This window comes from Uloborus diversus, chromosome 9 (assembly GCF_026930045.1).
Source record: "Uloborus diversus isolate 005 chromosome 9, Udiv.v.3.1, whole genome shotgun sequence".
In the NCBI taxonomy this organism is placed as follows: domain Eukaryota; kingdom Metazoa; phylum Arthropoda; class Arachnida; order Araneae; family Uloboridae; genus Uloborus; species Uloborus diversus.
The window spans coordinates 56,390,260-56,414,215 of NC_072739.1; the positions used below are offsets into that span (position 1 = coordinate 56,390,260).

Sequence of the window (23,956 nt, forward strand, 5' to 3'; positions counted from 1 at the left end):
ATATTTTTTAATCATTATTTATTATTTTGTTCATGTATGTTTTGCAAAAGCTTCAGCTCGCAAAATCACCGATATCTTTAATTTCGCGAAAATCATTGAAAACAAGAGCTTTTAAGTAATTGATGCACAAAAATGGGGGGGGGGGGGGGGGAGAACTCTTCTCCAACCGACAGCTTCTATTAAACGACCACCTCTTCAAGCATCCGAAATTTTCTAGGTTATATTTTCCCGTAATGCTAACTTGCCCTCCATTAAGCAACCACTCCTGATCCCCCCCCCCCTTGAAATGACAACATTTTCTAACCCCTCCCCCTCCCAAAAAAAAAAAGAAAGAAGGGTCATTCCATACAGATTCTACGGATGAGTTCGCTCGACCATTTTTAATTTTTTTGAAACTCATATCCCAAAAAGATGCATATGAATGATGTTTAAAACCACTTTTATTTTTTCTCTAACCTTAACCCTTGATTTTTTAGGGGTCATCAAAGGTGATTTTTGCAGTCAAAAACGGGACTTTTAGACCTTTGCATTTTGGCCAAAATCTATTTGAATTACATTTATGGCAGTTAATTTTACGCTTTGATGTTAAAGTGCATAAGATGATAGTCTCACATGTTGAGTTACGTGGGTGTAACTTAATAATTAAAATAATGGCAACAGGTTAAAGTTCAAAGTCAAATGTAAAATTTTTGCTCATTTCAAAGGGTCATAACTCGCTTAGGGGACGAAAACACAAAATGAAATATGGCAAAAACTAATCACTGGAGTCACACTAATGAGAAAATATAGCTGTAATTGTGTGTTTGTTTACCTTTTACAAATTACAGCCCCTCAAAGATCAGAAAATTGAGAAAAATGACATTTTTAGACCCCTGTAAACCAAAAGGGGATGGAATTAAAAATGAAATTTCTTTGCCAATTGAATATTCCATTCAAGTACTATACATTTTATATATATTGTTTTGTGTATTTGGTTTGTAAAAAAGATACAGGTCTTTGAAATTGAGTAATTTCGATAGTTAATTTACGCACTAACACAGAAATAAAAAGTGTGAAAACTTCATTGCACTTTCTTAAATGGCCTATATAATATATTATACTGAAGAAACATATTTTAAGTATAAAAAAACTATTTTAATTTGATAACTTAGAAATATTTGGACATGAATGAGTATAGTTCATACTTGATTGACAGTGTAAGTAGTTAATTTATAGACTATCTACACACACAAATTTTCAATACACACAATTATATGCTCTGTACATTAACATATCTAAATTGCCTTAAACATATGCAAACTTGTTTGAGTGTAGTTTTGAAAAAATGAACTCACTTAGTAGTCCTATAGTTGTAATGGTGACTCAAGTATATGGCGTTTTAAAATGCTTTACCAAGGCACATTCATAATTTGATACTTCGAAAATGTACTAGAAGCAAGACAATGACAGGGGTTCTAAATTTAGTGATCAACACAAGCTATGTAATAACTTTTTTGACAATAATGTGCATTTTCCTTTGATAGTCTTTTTAGTAACACACTATTCTTCATACCTATTGCTAGAGGACAATAATTTTACAGTGATAATATTTAAATACGGTGGCATAAAGCAGTGATTAAATGTTGTATTGAGAATTTTATTTGCAGAGTCAAACCTTTCTTGCAGCATTTTTTCAGCTAGTTTAATATACTGAATGCTCACAAGGATATATGCAGTGGTTAGTAGCAAAAATGCAGAAGGTGTACCTACATTTCTGTAGGAATTAAAATGTGACTTCTAGTAGTTCTTTGCAAGCTAGTCTTAGTAGTATCAATTCTTTTTACGGTTCTTCTGATTCTGTTACAATGTCCACTACCGTGTGATATTGCATAGAAATGCCATTCAGCTCTCAAGTTGACATCCGTTTCGTGATTACATAAATTAAGAAAGTTATTTCTATTTTTGTTGTGTATTTGAGTAAAATATTTCAGTACGCCACATGCTGTGTCACCACCAGAACTATAGTACTACTGTGTGAGTTCATTTTCTTAAAACTACACTGAAGCAAGAAATGAAAAACTCACCTTTTTTTTCCCTTCAACTATATAGATAATGCTTTTGCACGTGTTTAGGCAAGTTACATAAGTTAATGTACAGAGCGTATGTTTGTATGTATTGAAAATTTGTGTGTGTAGATAGTCTATAAATTAACTACTTAAGCTGTCAATCATGTATGAACTACTCATTTATGTCCAAATATTTCTAAGTTATCAAATTAAAATAGTTTTTTTTTTAATACTTAAAATATGTTTTTTTCAGTATAATATATTATATAGGCCATTTAAGAAAGTGCAATGAAGTTTTCACACACTTTTTATTTCTGTTTTAGTGCGTAAATTAACTAGCAAAATTGCTCAATTTCAAAGACCTGTATCTTTTTTACAAACTAAATACACAAAACAATATATATAAAATTTATAGTACTTGAAGGGAATATTCAATTGGCCAAGAAATTTCATTTTTAATTCCATCCCCTTTTGGTTTACAGGGGTCTAAAAATGTCATTTTTCTCAATTTTCTGATATTTGAGGTGCTGTAATTTGTAAAGGGTAAACAAACACACAATTACAGCTATATTTTCTCATTAGTGTGACTCCAGTGATTAGTTTTTGCCATATTTCATTTTGCGTTTCCGTCCCCTAAGCGAGTTATGACCCTTTGAAATGAGCAAAAATTTTACATTTGACTTTGAACTTTAACCTGTTGCCATTATTTTAATTATTAAGTTACACCCACGTAATTCAGTATGTGAGACTATCATCTTCTGCACTTGAACATCAAAGCGTAAAATTAACTGCCATAAATGTAATTTAAATAGATTTTGGCCAAAATGCAAAGGTCTAAAAGTCCCGTTTTTGACTGCAAAAATCACTTTTGATGACCCCTAAAAAATCAAGGGTTAAGGTTAGAGAAAAAATAAAAGTGGTTTTAAACATCATTCATATGCATCTTTTTGGGATATGAATTTCAAAAAAATTAAAAATGGTTAAGCGAACTCATCCGTTGAATCTGTATGGAATGACCCATAAGTAAAGAAAAATTTAAAAACAACCATCGCACAACAGAGTATCCAGCTCTTGGCATTCAGTTGAATTTTGACATCTTAAAATGAAGTTATGTTTTTCGCAATTACGAATTGTGAGTGGGCCCTACTCGTTAGATTTCATGTTTCTATAAATGGCTCCTATCGCAATCATAATTGCGAAGAACATAAATTGAATCAAGGTGTCAAATTTCAAATGAATGCCAGGGCTGATTGTTGGATGTTGTCTGTTGGATGTTGTGTGCTGGATGTTGGATGTTGTGTGCTGGATGTTAGATATTGTGTGCTGGATGTTAGATATTGTGTGCTGGATGTCTGAAGATAATTGTGTAAAGTCGAGAGGGTCGGGTATAAATTAAGTCGATACTGGGGGACATGGACGAGGAACCGGAGCGGTTAGTATCCACCACCGCTCAGGGGTCGCTTGAACTTGAGTTGGTCGTTTGGAAAGAATTCACCATTTTTTTTTTCTTCATTTTCACTATCAATTACAAAAAAGCATTTATTTTCACGATCTGTGATTTTCGCGAAAATTAAGATATCAGTGATTTCGCGAGTGAATCTTTCGTGAATTTTGCATGAACAATTAATAAATAAATACATTAATGGGGTTGTTTCCATCAGTCAAAAGTACTACTTTTAGTCACTGAAGTTGATTGAATGAGCAAAAAATAAATAAAAAAATAAAATAATAATAACATGAAGCGAAAAAAGTCTTTTATTTTCAAAACGCTTGATTTTTAATTAATTTTTTTTAAATGTCCGATTTTTCAAATAAGACGTGGTCTTTATGACGTCACAAGTGATGAACCTTGGCGCGCTAGTCCTTTGGCACGCTTAATACTTACGCTTGCTGTCTACCCCGTTTCCACGATATGATAATTAAGAAGCGAATTAAATATTGCGCTCTACGCTTGCTATCAACCATACCGTTGCCAGTACATGTGAATAAAGAAGCAAATTAAATATTGCACTCTGCGCAAATTGCATCAGTGAATGGCACTTCATCACTTGTGATGTCGTGACTTTCGTGAATTTTGCTTGAACAATAAATAAATAAATTATTCCGCGAATCTTAAATGGTCGTGATTTTAACGTGCTCTTGAAAATCGGTTAAGGTCCTAGACCTGGAGGGGGGGGGGTCACTTTTGCGATTTTACAATTGTATCTGGACACAATAATAAAAACAGTGCGCATGGCTTTATTAGTTTGCGTTAGATTATTCCCCTCGGAAATTATATATTCTTTTGTCACTTTTCGTAAACATTCTTCAAGAAGATTTATAACACGTAATTCAGGTCGGAGTCACAAAGCTCGCTAGCCCCACGCACCCCCTTGAAGAGACAGACTAAGTGACGTTTTGCTTTGAAAAAACGATTATCCTAAATTTGATTACCCTCTTTCTCTCTCCGAACTTTATCAAGGTGTTTTAGCATTTTTCTGTACTTCTTAAATAAACAAACAACAGCGTGATCGATGTAGTAGCCATTTCATATTCATTTCAAAACTAGTATGTTGTGGCCATCACGAAACTTTCTTCTATATTTTTCTTTTCTTTTCTGATCCCTCCCCATGCTTGACGGGGAAGCAATATTCCCAACAAAAACGAAATTACACATGCAAAAACTTGACCACCATCCCAATGTCTGAATTATTGCAAAAGCAAAGCAAAGAGCGAAAATTGAAAGTTATTTTAAAAGCCTTGCTTTAATTAATTACAAATATTTTATTTGTTAACAAACATAAGATGGCAACAGTTAAAAATTTTAAATCATTGAGATAATATTTCCATAGACTAATAATAAGAGTAGACCGAGCTTTCTCATTCTTACTGATAAAGAAAATTGGTTCATAGATGTATCATGTGACTAGTGGAAGGGCTTGGCGAAGACTTTGGCAGCATGGTTGCTAAATGGCAGCATTATCTATAGTTTGGCACTCGACATGTATTTTAAGACAATGTGTTTTCATTAAAAAAAACTTCCAGGTGCAGAGATTGAACTGTTTTTCTTTTAGTTATGCATTATTTTGACATTAGTAATAGTTTTTGATCAGTTTTCGGTAACTTTTATTTCATTTGGAGCTGTCAGCGTTGGCGTAAACGTTTTGCGTTAACGCAAAAATGTAGTAATCGGTATCTTAAATTGAAACTGTAGGTAAAAATCTTACCGTTTGCTGATTCTTCTTGGTCGCTTGCATCTTTCATTGCTTAGAAAGTTATTGAAATTGACTAAAGAAAATGCACAATACTATCTAAACGAAAAACTCACTATATTAACAAAATATTTACAACTTAGAATAACAAATTTACAAATCGGACTCCATAAAAGATCATTCTTCCGTGTTCCATCAATTCTATTTATTTTATTTCGCGTTGGCGTTGATCGTCTGCTACGATCAACGCCCGCTGTTGCTAGGATATCCACCAGTCACATGGTTTGGTTTAAGAGCAGCAAAAGGGTTGCCATAGCTCGGTCTACTCTTATTATTAGTCTATGAATATTTCCGATCATTTCCATACAATTAAAATCACGAGAAATACGCAGACGACAATCTATTACGATTTATCTTTCTTATTGTTGCATTAATTAAACTATTTTTATTCGCTAAAAAATAATGATAATAAAAATAAATCAGCACCTCTTGGCGCGATTGTCGCCAAAATTGAACCAAAGCCTGTTTACATATGGATTCACATATATTCCAAATTTCAACCAGAACGTAGCATAACTTCTTGAGATAGGGCACTCACAATGGAAAAAAAGAACGGGCGTTTGCGCTACCCCCTTTTTAGCTGTTGACACCAAAACAAAATCAGCTCTTATACCTACTAAGGGCTACTTGCCAATAAATTTTTCTTTCATTCCGTTCATTATTTCTTGAGATACAGCAGTCACAATTGACGACAAAAAACGTTCTATAGCTCAACCCCCGTTTGAGTTATTGACACCAAAATTGAATCAGCACCTGTTCCTGTTAATGGCAACATATGGACCAAATTTTGTTTGATTCCGCCAGTTACTTCCTGAGGAATAGCAATCACGCGTAACTCAAAAAACGTCCCATTGCTCCACCCCCCTTGGAGGAATTCGCGCCAAAAACCAATGAGCACAAGTTCACATAGGGGCACATATGTGTACCAAGTTTCGTTCGATTTCATGCGGTAGTTTTTGCTGTAGAGCGGCCACAAAAAACTGGTCACACACAGACGTGACACACATACACACACACATACAGACAGACAGACATTTTCCAAAAATAGTCGAAATGGACTCAGCACACCTCAAAACGTTCGAATCCGTCAAAATTCGAAATTCGAAAATTTGCACGAATCCAATACTTTCTTCTATATATTAGATATGGAAGAAAGTAAAAAGAGAATTAGTTTAGAAATTCTGAAAATACAAAGCAAATGTCCAACTGTGATTTGTTTTGCAAGAAAAAAAATGTTATTATTAGAGTTTTGTTAAAACATATTAAATAATTTGCCAGGGATGCTCACCCCTCTAAGAGCTAGGGCTAACCTCCCTAAATATCGTGAAGACCCCTCCAAAGCAAGAGCCCCCCCCCCAAAAAAAAGGGAAAAATACCCTTCAAAACACCTTCCTAAACTTTTAATGGCGCAGACTGCACCATGACCCCCCCCCCTCTAGGTGGGCACCCCTGAATTTGCTCTTATTACATAGAGCATGTAAAAAGCTGTAAATTGGCTCTCTCAAGCCAGTGCTAAGGCAGAACTATATGTAAAATTCCGACAGCCCGTTTATGGCTCCAGAGACTGAAGTTTCGTTCTTGTTACGGTCTCATCAGTCTGGAAAAGTCAATAACCGAGCTGGGGGCAGATCTAGAGAGTAGTTTACGTTAGAACAAATACTCTTTAGCGCGGTAAAGCCCCGGTTTCCTAGCATCGAAGTCGCCGATCTTCGCCGTCGCTCCTCGACGTGACGCTCAAATCAAAGTCAAGAGATCCCGGCGTGGCCATTCACGACGTCGATTTAGCTCGGGCGCGCATGCGCAGAAGAATCAAGTTTTCCCCTCGGCGAGGAGCGACGCCGAAGAGTGACGATTTCGCTTCTAGGAAACCAGGGCTTAAGAGAGAGTTATCAGTGATCGGGCTGACAGGAAGGGGGATGGGGTGTGAAAATAGAGGGAATAAAAAAAAAAGAGTCTTTTAGGGCTCACATTAGTATTTACATATTTACAAAGGCGGCTCGTGCGGGAAGGAGGGCAACTGCTGCCTCAAAAGGATAGGGGCTTTGCCCTATCACTTTTCAAAGTTAAAGATTAATGATCGATTGAAAAATGATTTATATTGTGGATTGATTTATTTCACGAAACTAAAAACTACAATTGCCAAATAAATGAAATTTTCTCAACCTGTTTCATAAGAATGGAACTTCAAAATGGAAGGTGGAAAGTCTACAGTTGCCATCCGTCCCGATTTTTGATGCCATATTCCACATTTTTTGAAGTTATTAAATCAGTTATATTTAGTATCAGTAATGTAGCCCGATTTTACAAAAAAGAAAAAAAAAGCTTCAGGGGCCACGATCCTAACCCTATACTTCTTTTGACTTTTTGGGTCCCCGTGCAAAAAATTATCAGGGCCCCTATCCGCCCATTTTTTATTCATATTTTTTTTTTTTTTATTTAAAATATTTGTTTGAACCTCACAGATTGGCGGCTCTTGATAAATTACTTCTATTAAGATTCCCTGACATTCCTAAGTTGGGTTGAGCTTCGTTTTTTCTTCATATGTTTGCTAAAATGTGAAAACATTTTAAAATCTGAGCATAGATTTTTTTATTTTTTTAAAAAGTTTTTCAGGCCGTGGGTCCCTTAGTAGTGTGCTCACCCCCCCCCTCCCCACACTTTGACTCCATGTTAATTCACGATTAAGATGCACCACAATCAAGAAGAGAAACACGCTACTTCATTATAGCAGACATAGGAAATAAGCGGCATTTAGCCCCAAGATGGCGGACGTGTCCCGATCAAAGGCTTCAGTCGTGTTAAATGAGCATTCATTGTGAGCAAAAAAAAAATATTTTACTAGTTTGTTCAAACGTAAGATTTTGGAGGGGGAGCTCAGAGCTCCAGTCAAGGAAAACTCTCACCGGTGCCAGCTCCTTGTCCTGTATCCGCATCATCATCCGCTGATGCAGCGCCCATTGGGTTGAGCATATCCAGTCGGTTGAAGCGTAGACACAGCGCGAGAACCGGTCCCTTGAAGTCCCAGCAATTCCTTACTACGCAGAATAGAAGGGGTAGAAAAGACTTGTTTTTGCAGAATCCGAAACTCGAATGCGGGGAGAGAGGGGGAGTTAGAGGTTTCAAGTCACTGAAGCTGAGAACTGCAAAAAATTGGTAGATAAGGTAATTTTATTTCACTAGTGAGAGTTTGCAGTTTGGTTCCCTCGTAAATTGAAGGCGAAGCTTAAGTATTAAGTAGTACGGGAAGTACGCCCAAGTGGGTACTCTAACTTTAATAGTTTTTTTTTTTTTTTGTTTACATTGGGCACTTTCTTGGCATTCATAACTTTCTGCAGTTATCATAATTTAAAAAAAAGAAAAATTCCGGCTAGTACCTGTTTTTAAAATAAAAATGATCAAAAAACTTAACTCTTCGAAAATCTGCTTTGCCCGTGGGGTAGGCGCAAAGTGGGTAGGGGATCTGGGCAAAGTGGGTGGAGAAACTATTTAAACTAATTAGTCAAATTGAACCAACTCGAACGGTAACGTAGCTAACAGTTTTGATAGGCAATGCTATCCCAAACAGTGAACTAATGCTCAATCGTAAAAAGCCCAGTTTTCCTGCAGTTTCAGACTCGGTTGCCATCGGCCCAAACCGGGTGGGCCTTTGCATTTGCGTCAGTGAGACTTGGCGACACGTAATTGGAATCTAACGACGACAGAGAGGCATTTTCTTTTGTCTTTACTGACCACTTACATTGCAGAAAACTGGTTGCTAAGCTATAGATGCGTTGGTTGCAAATTTTTTGATTATTTTATTGTCTTAATGGGAAAGATGTACTTAATTCATTTTTAAAACCAAGTAAGGTATAAAAATGGGGTTCACCACAGACCACACGAAACATCTCATGATAAACTTATTTAATTTGAGAAAAATGTTCTTTCTAGATTTACCTAAAGAAACTTTTTACTCAACTTATCATTAATTATTTGACGACATTGCAACCAGCGAGTACAATAATTTATTTCCAAATACTTGAAACGAGGCCGTCTTGGCAACAAAATGTCGGATAGGTCGGCCTGACCTCTAAAGAGGTTCTAACTCACTGCTTTCTACGCAAACTTTGCCTTTAGTTGACGAGTTGAACAGCACCATTGCTACGAACTCTCTCTGGTGCACTAAATTTGGTTTAAGCTACCAGTTTGGTGGAACTCTAGGCTTCAATCAGATGACATCTGCCTTGTTGACTCTTCCAGACTTATGAGTCCATAATAAGGACGGAACTGTAGCCGATATTTTGCATGTACTTTCCGCGCGGGTTTAGCAATAATTTAAAAGAGCCTCCATCGAGCGATTACCTATCTTCCTGTACGACCGCTTTTCGTTAACGGAACCAGAGGTGTTCGCTTTAGAGAGGCTTCACTACCTACATTTTTTTTCAGTTAAAAGTATTCAATGGATGATCCTTTTCTGTACGACAAACAGCTAATCTGTACTCAAGATCATTCCATAATTAGTGTGGTTTCTTCGTATTGTGTCACTTCAAAGACACTGTTCATCAACAAACTGAACTGAAATCAAAAATACAGTAACTCATGGACGCATTTTTTCAATATTAAGAATTATGGAAGGGGTGATCTGCAAAGTTGTGCTACATTGCGAAACCTTGGTAGAGCGATACTACAAAATTATGCATCAGTACGAACTATTGATTAAGCAGTACAGTATTGCGCATATCGTAATTAAATCTGTATCTCAAAGCCAGACGGATGTAAATCACTTTATGGTAATTTTAAAGGAGAGAGGAAAAACGTTTATTTGGCGCGTGCAAAGGATGGGACACCCGCTCTTTTGACCTTAGTAAAAAATTGAAAAGGATTTTTTTTGAGCAGTCACGGATTGCTTATTGTTTTCATTTGACCTTTGAATGACGTTCCTATGATTTTATTCCCCCCGCCTCCGTCTGCAGCACCACCGGCGTCCGGCCCCTCCCGATGCTGCTCCTCTAGCGAAAAACGTCTCCAGGTCGCGTCCATATCCGACACACACGCATGTCTACACACATGAGTGCCTACACACTGTCGCATACACAAACACACACACACACAAACGCGCACGTACATACATACACACCCACACTACACAAAGACACACACGCCTACACAAAGACACACACACTGTACAAAGACACACACTCTACACAAAGACACACACACTACACAAAGACACACACACTACACAAAGACACACACGCCTACACGAAGACACACACACTACACAAAGGCACACACGCCTACACAAAGACACACGCACCTACACAAAGACACACACACACACACACCTACATACACACTCACGCTCGTGATTGCGAAAAACATAATTTGAATTTAAAATGCCAGAAATGAAAAATTTTCTTTTCTTTCTTTCTTTCTTTCTTTTTTTTTTTTTAATTATTTTTATGAATTACGTTCACATGGCTCGATGCGGAATCGGCTTCTACATCCAATAAACGGAAAAGCGCAATTTTTGGACTGACGTCCGTCTGGCTCCGAGGTACAGAATTAATGATGATGTTTGGGAGTACATCAGGATTTTCTCTACCAAGTTACTCGGATGCTGAGTGACCGAGAGGAATCACATACTTCATAGATTTAGACACCTCATCGTGAAAGATCTATGACTTGTTATATCTCCATATCGAGATTATTTTACTAAAATTATGTTTCTTCGGAAAATCCTAACTTACGGGTTAAAAGGAATAAGATCGCCTTAACATGTCAAAATCGACGTATTCACCCAGTTAAATCTATTTTTATAAAAATTGCTGTATGTATGTATGCATGTGTGAGTATATCCTTAACGCAAAAGCATAGTTAACGTCGGAATTTTGCAAAACTTGGCACAGAGGTCCTTTGATGCTCAGAAATTCACACAGAGAATTTTTCGCCGCCCTTCCTTGTGATAGCAGAAATTCCGTAAAAGAGAATGCTTACGCCTGTTTGCAACCATGGCAGAATTTTTGAAAATTTAAAAGAATAAATCCAAAGAACTCTAAATTAAAATTTTGAGTCATTAAATAGCTTACACGTTAACTGGAATTTTTACTCTTTTTACTTCCTTTTCCAAAAAAGGAAGTATTGTACAGTGGTGGACAAAATTATATACTCTTTTTTTTTTCTTTTGTTTCAATTATAACATGACTCAGTTTAAATTATTTTCATTGAAGTGAATATGAATTATTGAAGAAATAGTTAGTACATCTTATCAATTAAATTAAAAAATTCATGAAATTAGAAAATTTGCAAATTTAATATTTTATTATTACGTGAAACCTGGACAAAAGTATAAACTCAAAGGTAAAAAATCCAGGATTACGAGAAAGTTTCGTTCGAAAATGTTAATTTAACGCCATAGAATGAATAAACGTTGCCGTCAGTGATTGCTAAAAGTTTTGGTTTTGGAAATTAATGAGAAACATATAAATACACCGCTGGACAAAATTATAAACTCAATTTTTTTTTTCATTTTTTCAATCATAATTTAACTCGGTTAATTTTTTTATCCAGTAAAGATAAAATAACTGACTAAATAGTCCTAAATTCAGTATAACTCATAAACTTCATAAAATAAATAATTTAATTAAAAAATTCTCAACTTTAATATCTTAATTTGCAACTCCAATAAACTATAGGGGCGCTGCAGCCACTGTCTAATGGCGGATGAAAAAGGTAAAACAAACAGATGCCGTAACTTATAACTTGCTTTGAAGCTTAATGAATGACAGTAATATTTCATCGTGCTTGTGGGAAATTTTCTTTTCGATTCCTCTGAAATTACATTACACCATAAACTCTCTGAAGCCTGTAATTTTCTCCAAAGAAAACACGTGGAACGGAATGTTTTACCTTTTTCTTTAGTATTGTTAATCACCGCAAGGTAGCGTATTCGAGCTCTGGAGTTTCGAAAAACACATGAAACCTGGACAAAAGTATCAACTCAAAACTAAGAAACTCTGAAGTTTGGTAGAATTTTATTTTTAGAGTTTTGAAATGCCTCAAGGTTTAAAACTTACAGAGCAACAAGTAGGAAAAATTATGGCCTACAGAGATGCTGGTAAAACGCAGCGCCAAATTGCCTATGTAGTTAAATGCTCCCAAGGGGCAGTAAAAAATGTACTGAATGATCCCCCAAGTTATGGAAAAAGAAAAATAACGGGTAGGCATTCGAAACTGAGAGAGATTGAAGATATATTTTACGCACAGCATCAAACACTGGAGCTTCTTCCAGCAAAATTCTGAAGACTTTAAAACTCAAGGTGAGCTCTAGGACCGTTAGAAGAGTTCTACAACAAGCTCAGAATATGAAGTGGAGAAAAATGAAAACACAGCCAAAGCTGGAGGTTCGGTATATTACTGAAAGATTTCAATTTGCACAGAGACATATGTCTTGGAAAAAAATGTGGAATTCAATTGTTTGATCTGATGAAAAAAATTCAACTTGGATGATCCAGATGGCTTAAGATAGATACTATTGGCATGACATTAGAAAATAAGAACAACACATATTTAGCCGAAACTTTGGTGGAGGTTCTGTAATGGTTTGGGCTGGTTTCTCTCCGCATGGTAAAGCAGGATTGGCGTTTCTCAATGGAAGACAGAACGCTGAAGATTACCAATTAATACTGGAAGATCATCTCTTACCTTTTGCTCATCTGATTCCTGTAGGTAACTGGTTATTTCAGCAAGATAACGCGAGTGTACACACAGCGAAATGTACAAAAGAATGGTTCAAACGCTGGGGTATCAGTTATCAAATGGCCAGCTCGTAGTCCGGATCTTATTCCGATTCAAAATCTTTGGGGGACCATGGTTCGCAAAGTTTATCATGATGGGCACCAGTACCAAACCACAGAGGAATTAAAAAGGGCAATACTTTCAGCATGCAACCATATGCCACTGCAGCTGTTGGAAACTCTTGTGAAATCTATGCCTAGCCGCACATTCGAGGTAATTCAAAAAAATGGTGGCCAAAATCGTTTTTAAAAGTTAGTAGTTTACACTGATGACTAGATTTAATGCAGTGTTAATTTTTAAAACATTTCAAATATTGATTTTTTTTTTTTTTTTTTTTTTTTTTTTTCAATTTGTCCATGTTAATAGCAAAATTACATTTTCGTAAATCTCTGCTTTGTTTTGCTAAAGTAATTGCAAATGTAACTTAATTAAATTCTTTTTTTTTTTTTTTTTTGTCAGCTTATAATTGTTTTTACGCAGTATTGTAAGTTTGTAGTTTTGTAATTCAGCATTGGTTCATTTTTGGATACTAAATTATTAAGTATTTGAATAAAATTCTACCAAACTTCAGAGTTTCTTACTTTTGAGTTAATACTTTTGTCCAAGCTTTATGTGTTACTAGTGGTACCCGCACGGCTTTGCCCGTAATAGAAAAATTAAAAGGTCTTTTGGTTCACCTGTATATTTACAAATAATGTATGGTGAATTTTCTCGCCAATTGGCTTGTACCCATGTTTTACGTTATGATAATTTCGTATCTCGCCAATTGGATTGTGCCCATGTCACGGTTCCACGTTATGATAATTTCGTAATTTACTCGTCCAACTAATGATATTTTTGCTCTTAAAATTGGAATAGAAAAAGAACCACATCGAATTTTCGAAAAATCGCTTCGAGGTGCACACCCGCATTCAACAAACTAACTTTGTGCCAAATTTCATGAAAATCGGTCGAACGGTCTAGGCGCTATGCGCGTCACAGACATCCTCCGGACAGAGAGACTTTCCGCTTTATTATTAGTAAAGATGAAGATATTAAAGTTGAGTATTGTTTTAATTAAATTATTTATTTTATAAAGTTTATGAGTTATACTGAGTTTAGGACTATTAAGTCAGTTATTTATCTTAACTGGAACAAAAAAAAAATTAACCGAGTTAAATTATGATTGAAAAAAATGAAAAAAAAAAAGAAATGAGTTTATAATTTTGTCCAGCGGTGCATTTATATGTTTCTCATTAATTTCCAAAACCAAAACTTTTAGCAATCACTGATGGCAACATTTATTCATTCTATGCCGTTAAATTGACATTTTCGAACGAAACTTTCTCGTAATCCTGGATTTTATACGTTTGTCCAGGTTTCACGTAATAATAAAATACTAGCTGCGTGCCCGGCGTTGCACGGGCTACCTAAAAAATGTAAGAGCAGTCCAGTTGATGCTTTTGTAGTACACTGACACTAGTTTCTAACGCGTTAAGGAATAAATAAATGCGCGTAAAGCAAGGTTTGCAAAACACCAGTAAAACATATTTTTGCCAAAACACCTCATCAACGTTAATAATCGTTATCAATGATACAAGTTATGAGTACATTTTCAGTCAGCACAAAAGGGGAAAATATATGCATTATCAACTATAATATTTACTCACGTTAAACTGAATTACATCTGATAGACTATATCGGAAATATTTATGCACAATAACAATCCGCTTTTTACATAAAATAGTCTACTACCCGGCGTTGCCCGGGTGTTTATTAATGCAACATACCACTCAGATAAATATTTGGATGGATTCTATCCACATGGTCGTACAAGAATTACATCAATCCGTTTTCCAGGTACAAACCCTTAAAGAACTCAAATAACTTGTAAATCACTCATTTACTTTACGACGTGCACGGTCCTCCTCGAAAATGAAAGTTATGTCATGTGACGCGTATTTAACAATCAGGCTTGAACAAAAAAAAAAAAAAAAAAAAACAGCAAAATTTTGCTGCAGATTACGGCAAAATAATCGAAAAGTAAACAACTTAAACACCCTGATTACAGGAAAAGCCTTAAAACAAAAGCCTAATTTTATTTCTTTATATTCGAGAAAAAAAATTGCAACAGATGTTTCTTTTCAATGATTTTCTTCACGCTGTAAATTTTAATAAAAGCGTTCATCCGGAAAGTTGAGTTGAAGCACTGAATAATAATTTGAATGGAGGAAAGCCTTCGAAAAATAGTGATTTGATTTTGAAATCTAAGAGTCATAATTAAAAGTTTTTAATTGATATCTCCGCTAATTATTATCGGAGAATTATGTTAAATAGCCAAACATGAAGACGGGAGGATTACGAATCCATCGATACCTGGTTCGATGGTCAGTTCACTGTCGTTCGGGAGAAGAAGCTTGGACATAGATAGATAGATAGATACTCAGATTTTATATGTATAAGATTAAATTTGCAAATTTTCTAATTTCATGAATTATTTAATTTAATTGATACGATGTACTAATTTTAGAACTATTTCTTCAACTATTCATCTTAAATTCAATAAAAATAATTTAAACTGAGTCATGTTATAATTGAAACAAAAGAAAAAAAAAATGAGTCTATAATTTCGTCCACCACTGTATTCGCGAAAAAATTTTCACTCAAAATTTGGCCTTAATTTCCATTTTGCTCACCCCCCAATTAATGTTGAGTTTTGTTTTTTTTTCATCCCGACCACACGCGGATAAGTGCCTAAGAACGTATAAACACTCGAAATATCCATTTTGACATTCCCCGAGTTAATTACAAAGACTTCTCGTGACGTCCGTATGTACGTATGTATGTATGACTGGATCTGCCTGCGGATCTGCGTACTTGCGGATGTGCCGTATGTGCTTGCGGATGTATGTCGCATAACTCAAGAACGGTATGTCCTAGAAAGTTGAAATTTGGTACGTAGACTGCTAGTGGGGTCTAGTTGTGCACCTTCCCTTTTGGTTGCATTCGGGTGTTTCTAAAGGGGTCTTTTGCCCCTTTTTTGGGGGAAATCATTGTTAATTTCGATGTATAATCAAGTTTTGTTATCATTTGGCGCACACTTGGCGATATATCGCCAGTCTTTTGGTCGCCCAAATTTGTCGCCAATTTGGCGACAAACTTGGCTTTTTTTTAAAAATCTGGTTTTAATTTGGCCACTGGTGATATTTAGAGAGTAAACTATTGAATCACATTTAAATTGCCAATAATGGAAAAATGACATTAAAATTGGAGTAAAAGGAAGTTATCAGCTCGTTTTTTTAATATATTTAAGCCAGATTCTTGAGCATACATCAGTGGAAGCAATTTTTATTTTCGAGGTAGACCGTGCAATAACGCAACTAACGTTGAGCAAGATCCCCCCCTTTCGCAAAGAAACTTGATGCTACCTGTAATTCTCTTTATTTAAGTTTAGGCTTGTTTTGAGAAATTCCTGCAGTGGTAACACAGTTTGGTGATGCAAAACTTTATATTTACTTTATCTAATATGGAATCAGGAAGTATTTTACGTAATTTAATAAAGGTTTTGCGAAGCTTAGGGCAGATTGAAGTTCGTTGGAGTCCCTTTTCTGTTTGGTGAAGAAGCCTGAAATTTGGGTTTAAAATCATTTTTAACAACATCCGAATCCGAGTTAAAACATATTTATGCTTGTTATGGTACTGAACGACAAGTTTTTAAATTGAAAAAAAAAATGATAATATAAGAAATAAATAATTACTAAACACATAATACACAGACAACTACATTTTTAATTAATAAAAATAAATATACCATCAAGGCATTTACTACAGTTGAGGTTGGAAGTTTAGTTAAAATAAAACGTAGCTTTTTTTTTTTTTTTTTTAGCATGCTCTTCTGTAGCATATCGTCCTACATTAACAATATTGTTTGAAGACTTAATGTGACATTCGAGTTCCAGACGGTAGGTTTAAAACTGAAACCTTTTGATCTCTGGCAGTAAAAAAAAAAAAGAAAGAAAAAAGAAAAAAAAGAAAAAAAAAGCAGTTTCTTTTCTGGAAAAAAAGGGGGGGGGAAGAAGCAGTTAGTGTGACTAATTTCTGTCAGAAACATATCTTGCAAAAAGCAGAAAAGTTTCCTACTAAGAGCCAGTAACCTTCTCGAAATTAACTCGAAGTCTTTCTGAAGAATTCAGAAACCTTCCTAATAAGAAGCCAGTGATGTTTCTGGTGTAAATCAGAAACCTTTCAAGAACGAATGTTTACTGTAATAGCTTGGCATCTTCCAGTGTCACCAAGAAAGCACCTAAAGCAAATATGACTAAAGTTAAGGCAAAATTGCAAGTAATTTCTGAACAGCTTACTTGCCTGCTATTCTTGCCCAGTTACAGTATCCAGTCTTCCAGCCACACCTTAGTCAATATCCGAGGTGAAAACGAAGTATTTAATTGAAAGGTGAGAATATCTTTACACTGATAATCAGAGGCCAATCCAGGTTTTTCCCCCACTACCTATTTTTGTAAAAGTATGGCATCAACAATCTATTTTTGTGAAAGTTTTTTCTCTTAGCATTGTTTTTGTGATTTTTACGGGAAAATTTTAATTTTTGTAAAATAAAATTAGAGCAACTAAAATTTTAGTTCAAATAGTGAAAAAATCATCTATTATTGTTTCTAACTTTATTTTTCGGAGAGGGGGTGGGAGACTAAAAGCCTATGAGGTACGAAAAATACAGTCGTATGTTAGTCTCAATAGGCTTTGTTCTGTGAACAATTCATGAAATTGTCAGGGCCCCCCAAAATAGATGCTAAAAGATTGCGATAAAGTTGCATAAATGCACTTTGGCAAAAAAAAACGGCAAAAAATGAGTTAAAAACACAATGAAATAATCGTTGCTCAAGCGACTGTGCACATAAATAAGCTTAATATTTTATTTTGGGAGTAAATTTTGTTTTGAACAGAAAGTAAAATGCTGATTTTTGTGAAACTTTTGATATTTTATATAGTTCTAAGCTAATATAGTTTTTGAGACTGCCGATTTTCAAGTTAGCTTTAGGAAGCTGCTGATTTTATTACTTGATTTTAGTGAAAGTACCGTTTTTAAAATAGGATTTATGTGAAGGTACCGAAAAACAGTAGTAAAATCAGCCTGTATTGGGCCCTGATAATAAACATATTTTTCACACCAGGGAAAAGTCTGCTTTCGTGCAATTTGTAGCGATTCGGGAAACTTTCCGCAAACATACTTGTTTATTACAGGAAACTGATGAAAACCCTTGAAATTCCGAAACGACGCGACGTTCGGATATAATCTGTGGCGTTTCAGTTTCTTACAGTATACTACACCGGAGAAAATAAAACAAATAATATAATATTAATTAGCATTATCATTATTACATTCTTAATAATAACTATTTTGAATATGCAGAAAGGTACTCGCTGCTAATAATCTACTAGAAAAGTATGTTGGTGATCTTAGTAGGCTAGGGACTTAGTTCTTAAAATTCTCTTCGTCCGCATGCAGATTTGACCCTGAATCTGTACCCTCCCTCCCTCTCATTCCAAGAGCAATGGCACTTCCCCCTCAGTACCCTAAAATCCCCCCCCCGCCCCTCAAGGGCCCTTTAAAAAAGAGAAAAAAAACTTTAAAAGAGTTTTCGCCATAACCTTCGTCCCCCCCCCCCCCCCCCCCGACATTTCGAAACTGTATTTCTCATTGTAAGCAGACAACTTAACTTATCCGTTAAAAGAAAGGGAGAGATTAAAAAAGAAAAAGAAACACCGGAGAGAAAAGCTCTACTATCGGAAAAATCCTGTTCTTTCCACAATCACCAAAGTAAACGAAGTGTCCAACAGTTTCCTGGTAGAAAAGGAGAATTCGCAGCACTTTTAAAGATCGAAACTGGCCCTGAAGTGTTTGCTGTTGCTTTGGATGATACTTCGATGACCATTCTATCGTTTTCTCCAACAACTGTTGCCATTCCGAGAAGATTGAATTCCGAGTTCGCAAATGAGTCGAAGGAAACGCCTTCGAGACGGAAAGTAATCCTAAGATCTTATTTATTTATTTATTTATTTTTATCAGCTTTTCCCAGACAAGATAAAACTTAATGCACCTGATTTTTTAAGATAAATATTTTGACCCTACATGTAATTTTCGTTAACCTATTAAGGACCATGGGACATACGGTAGCGTCCGTTTACAGAGAAACCGTGTATAGCAAATTTATGGCTGTAACAGCTTCAATTCCCCTTGATATTTTACTGAGCATAATTTAACTTTTTACAGCGAAATTGCGGCTATGATGAAAATTTCATTCGATCCCTAAAACCTCGTTATTAACGGGCGTGATTGTACATTTCCTCAGAATTTTTTTTTTTTTGGGGGGGGGGGGAATTATATCGAAAACAAATAACTCATACATTTTCCCCATGCTACTGAGACATTGTAATCTGAATACTGAGAAAATACATAAATAAATTATTGTTCACAAAATAGTACTCTAATCATATTTTGTAAAGGTCACAAATGAAATATATCGATTAAAAGTGCCACATTTATTAAGGCTTCTCCTTTCGTCTAGGATAACTTTCTAGCTGAATATTTTATGTAGAGTCAGTTCCCCAATTAACCCAGCATTAAATCTTCAACTGAAAGGAAACGTAAATTGGAACAAACTCTATTAGTACACGTGGGGAGATTTTTAAAACTAAATTGTTGGGGAATCAAGACTAGGTAACATATTAAGGAGATATTGAGAGTTTACCGGGTTTACAAATAATTGATGTAGGCATCATGGCCGGCTCTAGTAGCTTTCCCGTTCCAAGCGATGTTGACAAGTGCCACCCCCTTATTTTAAATCATCGAGCATACTCTCACGTATTGCTACAATTTGAGTTTCAAAGGAAAAAAAACCTAAGGAGCAAATTTGAGTTTTTAATTCCCCCCCCCTTTTCTTATTTTGCCTTTTTACATTTTGACATCATGAAATTTGCCGCCCCTAAAATCTGCCGCCCTAGGCAGTGGCACAGGTCGCCTATCCCAGAAGCCGGGCATGGTAGGCACCATCATTGCTTGAAGATGACGCTGAAAAAAAGTTTCTTTTCAAAGTTTACTGATTTTCATTTTCTTCTCCAGCAGGTCTAAAAGTGGTGGAAAGGTACTAAAAACATTTATTTATGAATTTCACCTTTCGAGCTATTTCTGATGTGCAAACTTAGGTGCTTACATTTACCTTATAAATAAATACCGCACTAAAGAGTAAATGGAGACAACTAAGTGTTTCAATCTTCATATGTTTAGATTTAATTTTGATTAAATGACACTTTTGTATTTAATAAATGACCTTTGTAATAAATTTAGCGTATTAATTATTTTGATTATCATTATTATCAATATTTCTAAACGATTTCAGATTAAATTTTGGGGATTCAGCGGGTCGTATGCAACCTGCAGGCCGCTGATTGAGTATTGTTGGTGTGGATCTTCTTAAGCTTCCAAACTGATCGTGTAATTTGAGATTACTACTCTACTTCATGAGGAAATAAATGGAGTGTTTCCATTTACCCCACCCTAGTCCCTGGGATAAATCTAAACACGGATTTTATTCTATAGCAAACAGTAATAAAGTCAAATGTTTCATGCTCAGTCACTCTCAGAGAGTCTTAGACAAAATGAACAAAATTTTCGTGCTTAATTCATCCAGAAGAAAGGGAAGGAGCTAAAGTTGAAACATTGAAATTCTGTTTTCCCTTTCCCCAACTGACCATAGTAAGTTGTACAGGTTGTTTATAAAAAAACTCATTGAAAAACTATTCCAGATTTAAAAAAGCACTTTCTTTTCTTTTTTTTCTTTAATTTTGATACTTATCTCAAAAAGGTTTTTCGCAACTTTAATACTTCTGATTGTGCACCTTTCGTAGATTCGAGAAGATTTAGACCAGGAGTCTCCAACCTTTTTTGTTCAAGGGACACGCTGTAAATTTTTGAGGGAAGGCTAACCAACATTCCAACATTATTTCAGTTGGGATGGTTTATTAGTTATTTTTTGTCAAATGAGGGGAGAGCAGGTAAGCGACTATCCTCCAGAAATTTTATGAAATTGAAGTCCCAAATATGCAATTTTAAATTATCTTTTGTGACGTTAGGGATGAAAGCGAAAGTTTAGACTCTTTATGGAGAGACAATTGCCCCTTCCTGCCTCCCCCCCCCTTCTGGCTACGGTCATGCTTAATAGTGGTTTTTGAGGTTTTCTTGGCTTAGTTTCATCCTAAAATGCTTAAAAAGATATATATTATCAAATTTAAAAAAAATGTTTTCAGTTTGTATGTAAGCTTCCCACGAGCCGGAAAAAAATCTTCTCGCGGTCCGGATTGGACCCGTGGCCCGTAAGTTAGAGGGCCCTGATTTGACAATTTTCACTGACGCAGGCTGAATTTACCTCTTGGAGGGCAAGCTTTTGGTCATAGTCATAACAGTCTTAATATCTGTATAAGCTCTACGCAATAGCCCATAGTAGCCAAGGTCTAATGCGCCTATCTCAGTTTACGAGATTGGGGCTGTGGGGTGCGAGGCAAATGTTCCGGTTAGGTGGTCAACCGAACGTGGAACTCCCAGGGTTTAGCTCCCAAGCACGCTTGGGACTCATTTTATCAACCCACTGAAAGGATGAAGGGCTGAATCGTAGGTGCTCAACCCGGGAATCGAACCTGGATCAGCGGTCTGGAAGCGCAGAGCGCTATCATTACGTCACTGAGTTTCATACGGATATAAATTGTCTTACTAGAATTGACAATGTGTGTTAAAACTATGGGTTCTGGAGGTTGGCCCCCTTTGTGGTGCCCCTGGGTCCCTGGGATTTTTTTCTTTTATGGAAGTCATTTTTAGTTTTCCATGTTAGCGCGTGTTGGGCATAATCGAATTCTCCTAATCGAATCGCTCGACTATTCAAAATCATTAGAGAACTTGATTATCAGTTCTCAAGTTCTCGATTATCAGATCTAAAGTTCTCGATTTTATCACAGCTCAAGTTCTCGATTAACACAACTTGAGGTCTCGATTATCACCACTCGAGTTCTGGATTATCACATCTCGAGATCTTGATTCAAAATAATCGAGAAGTTAATCGCTTGAGATCTCGTTTCGAAAGATCTCTATTGCAGTCGCTCGAGTTCCCGGATCGAAACGATCTCAGTTATCAATCACTCGAGTTCTTGGCTTCGAAAGATCTCGATTGTCATTCACTCGATTATGAGAAGTACTCGATTCCCGAGACCTCGATTTTCAAAAGTTTTCGATTATGCACATCACTAATAGAACACTATAATTGTTGCTTGGGCAAACTCCGTCCCATAAGGCATCTTAGAATTTCAATATTAACCAAGATATTTTGCCTCACTCGTTTTTCGCGCCAAGTTCCAATGACCATTCGTTGCCTGAGATTGAGAATCATAAATTGTTTTTTCTTTTGCGGAAAGTGAAATGGAAAAATCCCTTGGAAGCTCCCAAGGATAGAGTATGGTGTGGAGAAGAAAGGGATGAAGATTCATCTTAGCGGAAACTGGTTCGAGATTGCTTCGGTTTGCGCGGTTCCGGCGACTGGTTCAAGCGACGGACAGAATAAATCCGGAAATTAAAGGTCTGTCAATCGTATACAACATAGTCGCCGATGCAAGGAAAAACAAATGGAGACTCGCTAAGCAAAGTTTTGTTTTGTTTTTTCTAAAAAATAACGTTTCTCTTTTTCTTTTTCTTTTTTGAGAAATCAAGATTGCTTACTGTTGTTGTTCTCACAGATCTTTTTCGTAACAAAGAAACATATGGGGCATTCCAAGGTATTTTTGACATTATGTAGAGTCCGTAACGTTAACTTTTTTTGCCATAACTTTTTAATTTACCGTTTGATTTGCAAATTATTTTAATTTGAGCTGGTGTGTTGGTTGGTAAAGATCAAAATAAAATAATATGCTAATCAAACAGTAAATTAAAAAGTTATGACAAAAACGGTCACGTTACGGACTCTACATAAATGTCAAAAATACCTTGGAATGCCCCATATACTAGTTTGATTGAAGTGAAAAACCAACGTAAATGAAGCAAAAAATCTCAAAGAAATACAGCATTTTGCTATATACTGAATTTTCTGAAGATTTTGTGCTTTATTGACGTTGGTTTTTCACATTAACCATATTTCAGCACAAAGCTTATTTGCTAATTTTTCCTTGGTAGTTCACATAGTTTGTTGTATTTTTTCTACCTTAATTTTCTTTACAATTTTATTTATTTATTTTAAACTTAGTTTAATTAATACTTTTTAGGTATACTTTACTTATTTGTTTTGCCGTGGACAGGTAAACGGCAGTATCGGCAGAAATGAGGTTTCGAGATATTTGAAGAAACGCGTTTTGGATTCAATACTAACTATCGAAAAATGTTGGAATTAAAGTTAGTTATTTTTTTCGCGCTTTTTTCAGCGGAAACCAAAAAAAGCAAGCGCGTACAGTAAATGAAAAAAACTTAGTTTTCTCCAGTATTTGTGCTTTATTTACGTTGTTTTTTCACCTTAATTAGCGTACAATAAGGCTAATGTACAATAGATAACAAAAATTAATTAATTAATTAAATAAAATAAAATAAATAGCAACCCTTTACTCTGCCCACGGTAGTATATTCATTTATTATTACTGTGTTGAAATTTTAATTTAAACATACTTCGGAATCCCGAGGTTCCCCGAAGCGATGGATACCCCTTAACTAGGATATGTAGTTAAGTCATTATCAGAATTAACTTTTACTGAGAACATTAAAAACGATCAAAATGAAACTCAAAAAGTTAGTGATACAGTAAAACCTGTCTACAAATATTGTTATAGACAGGTTATTGTTATAGACAGTTTGATTATTCATGCTGA

At 35.6% G+C, this 23,956-nt stretch overlaps 1 protein-coding gene across 1 annotated transcript in view; it reads right to left on the minus strand.

Annotated features, from left to right (window-relative positions):
- The window catches only part of LOC129230230 (paired box protein Pax-8-like), a 35,218-nt gene extending 26,964 nt beyond the window's left edge, over positions 1-8,254 (minus strand). Inside the window, exon 1 of the mRNA XM_054864631.1 lies at positions 8,200-8,254. Coding sequence (XP_054720606.1) covers positions 8,200-8,254 — 55 coding nt within the window. The remainder of the gene's footprint in view (positions 1-8,199) is intronic.
- Positions 8,255-23,956: the final 15,702 nt, after the last annotated feature.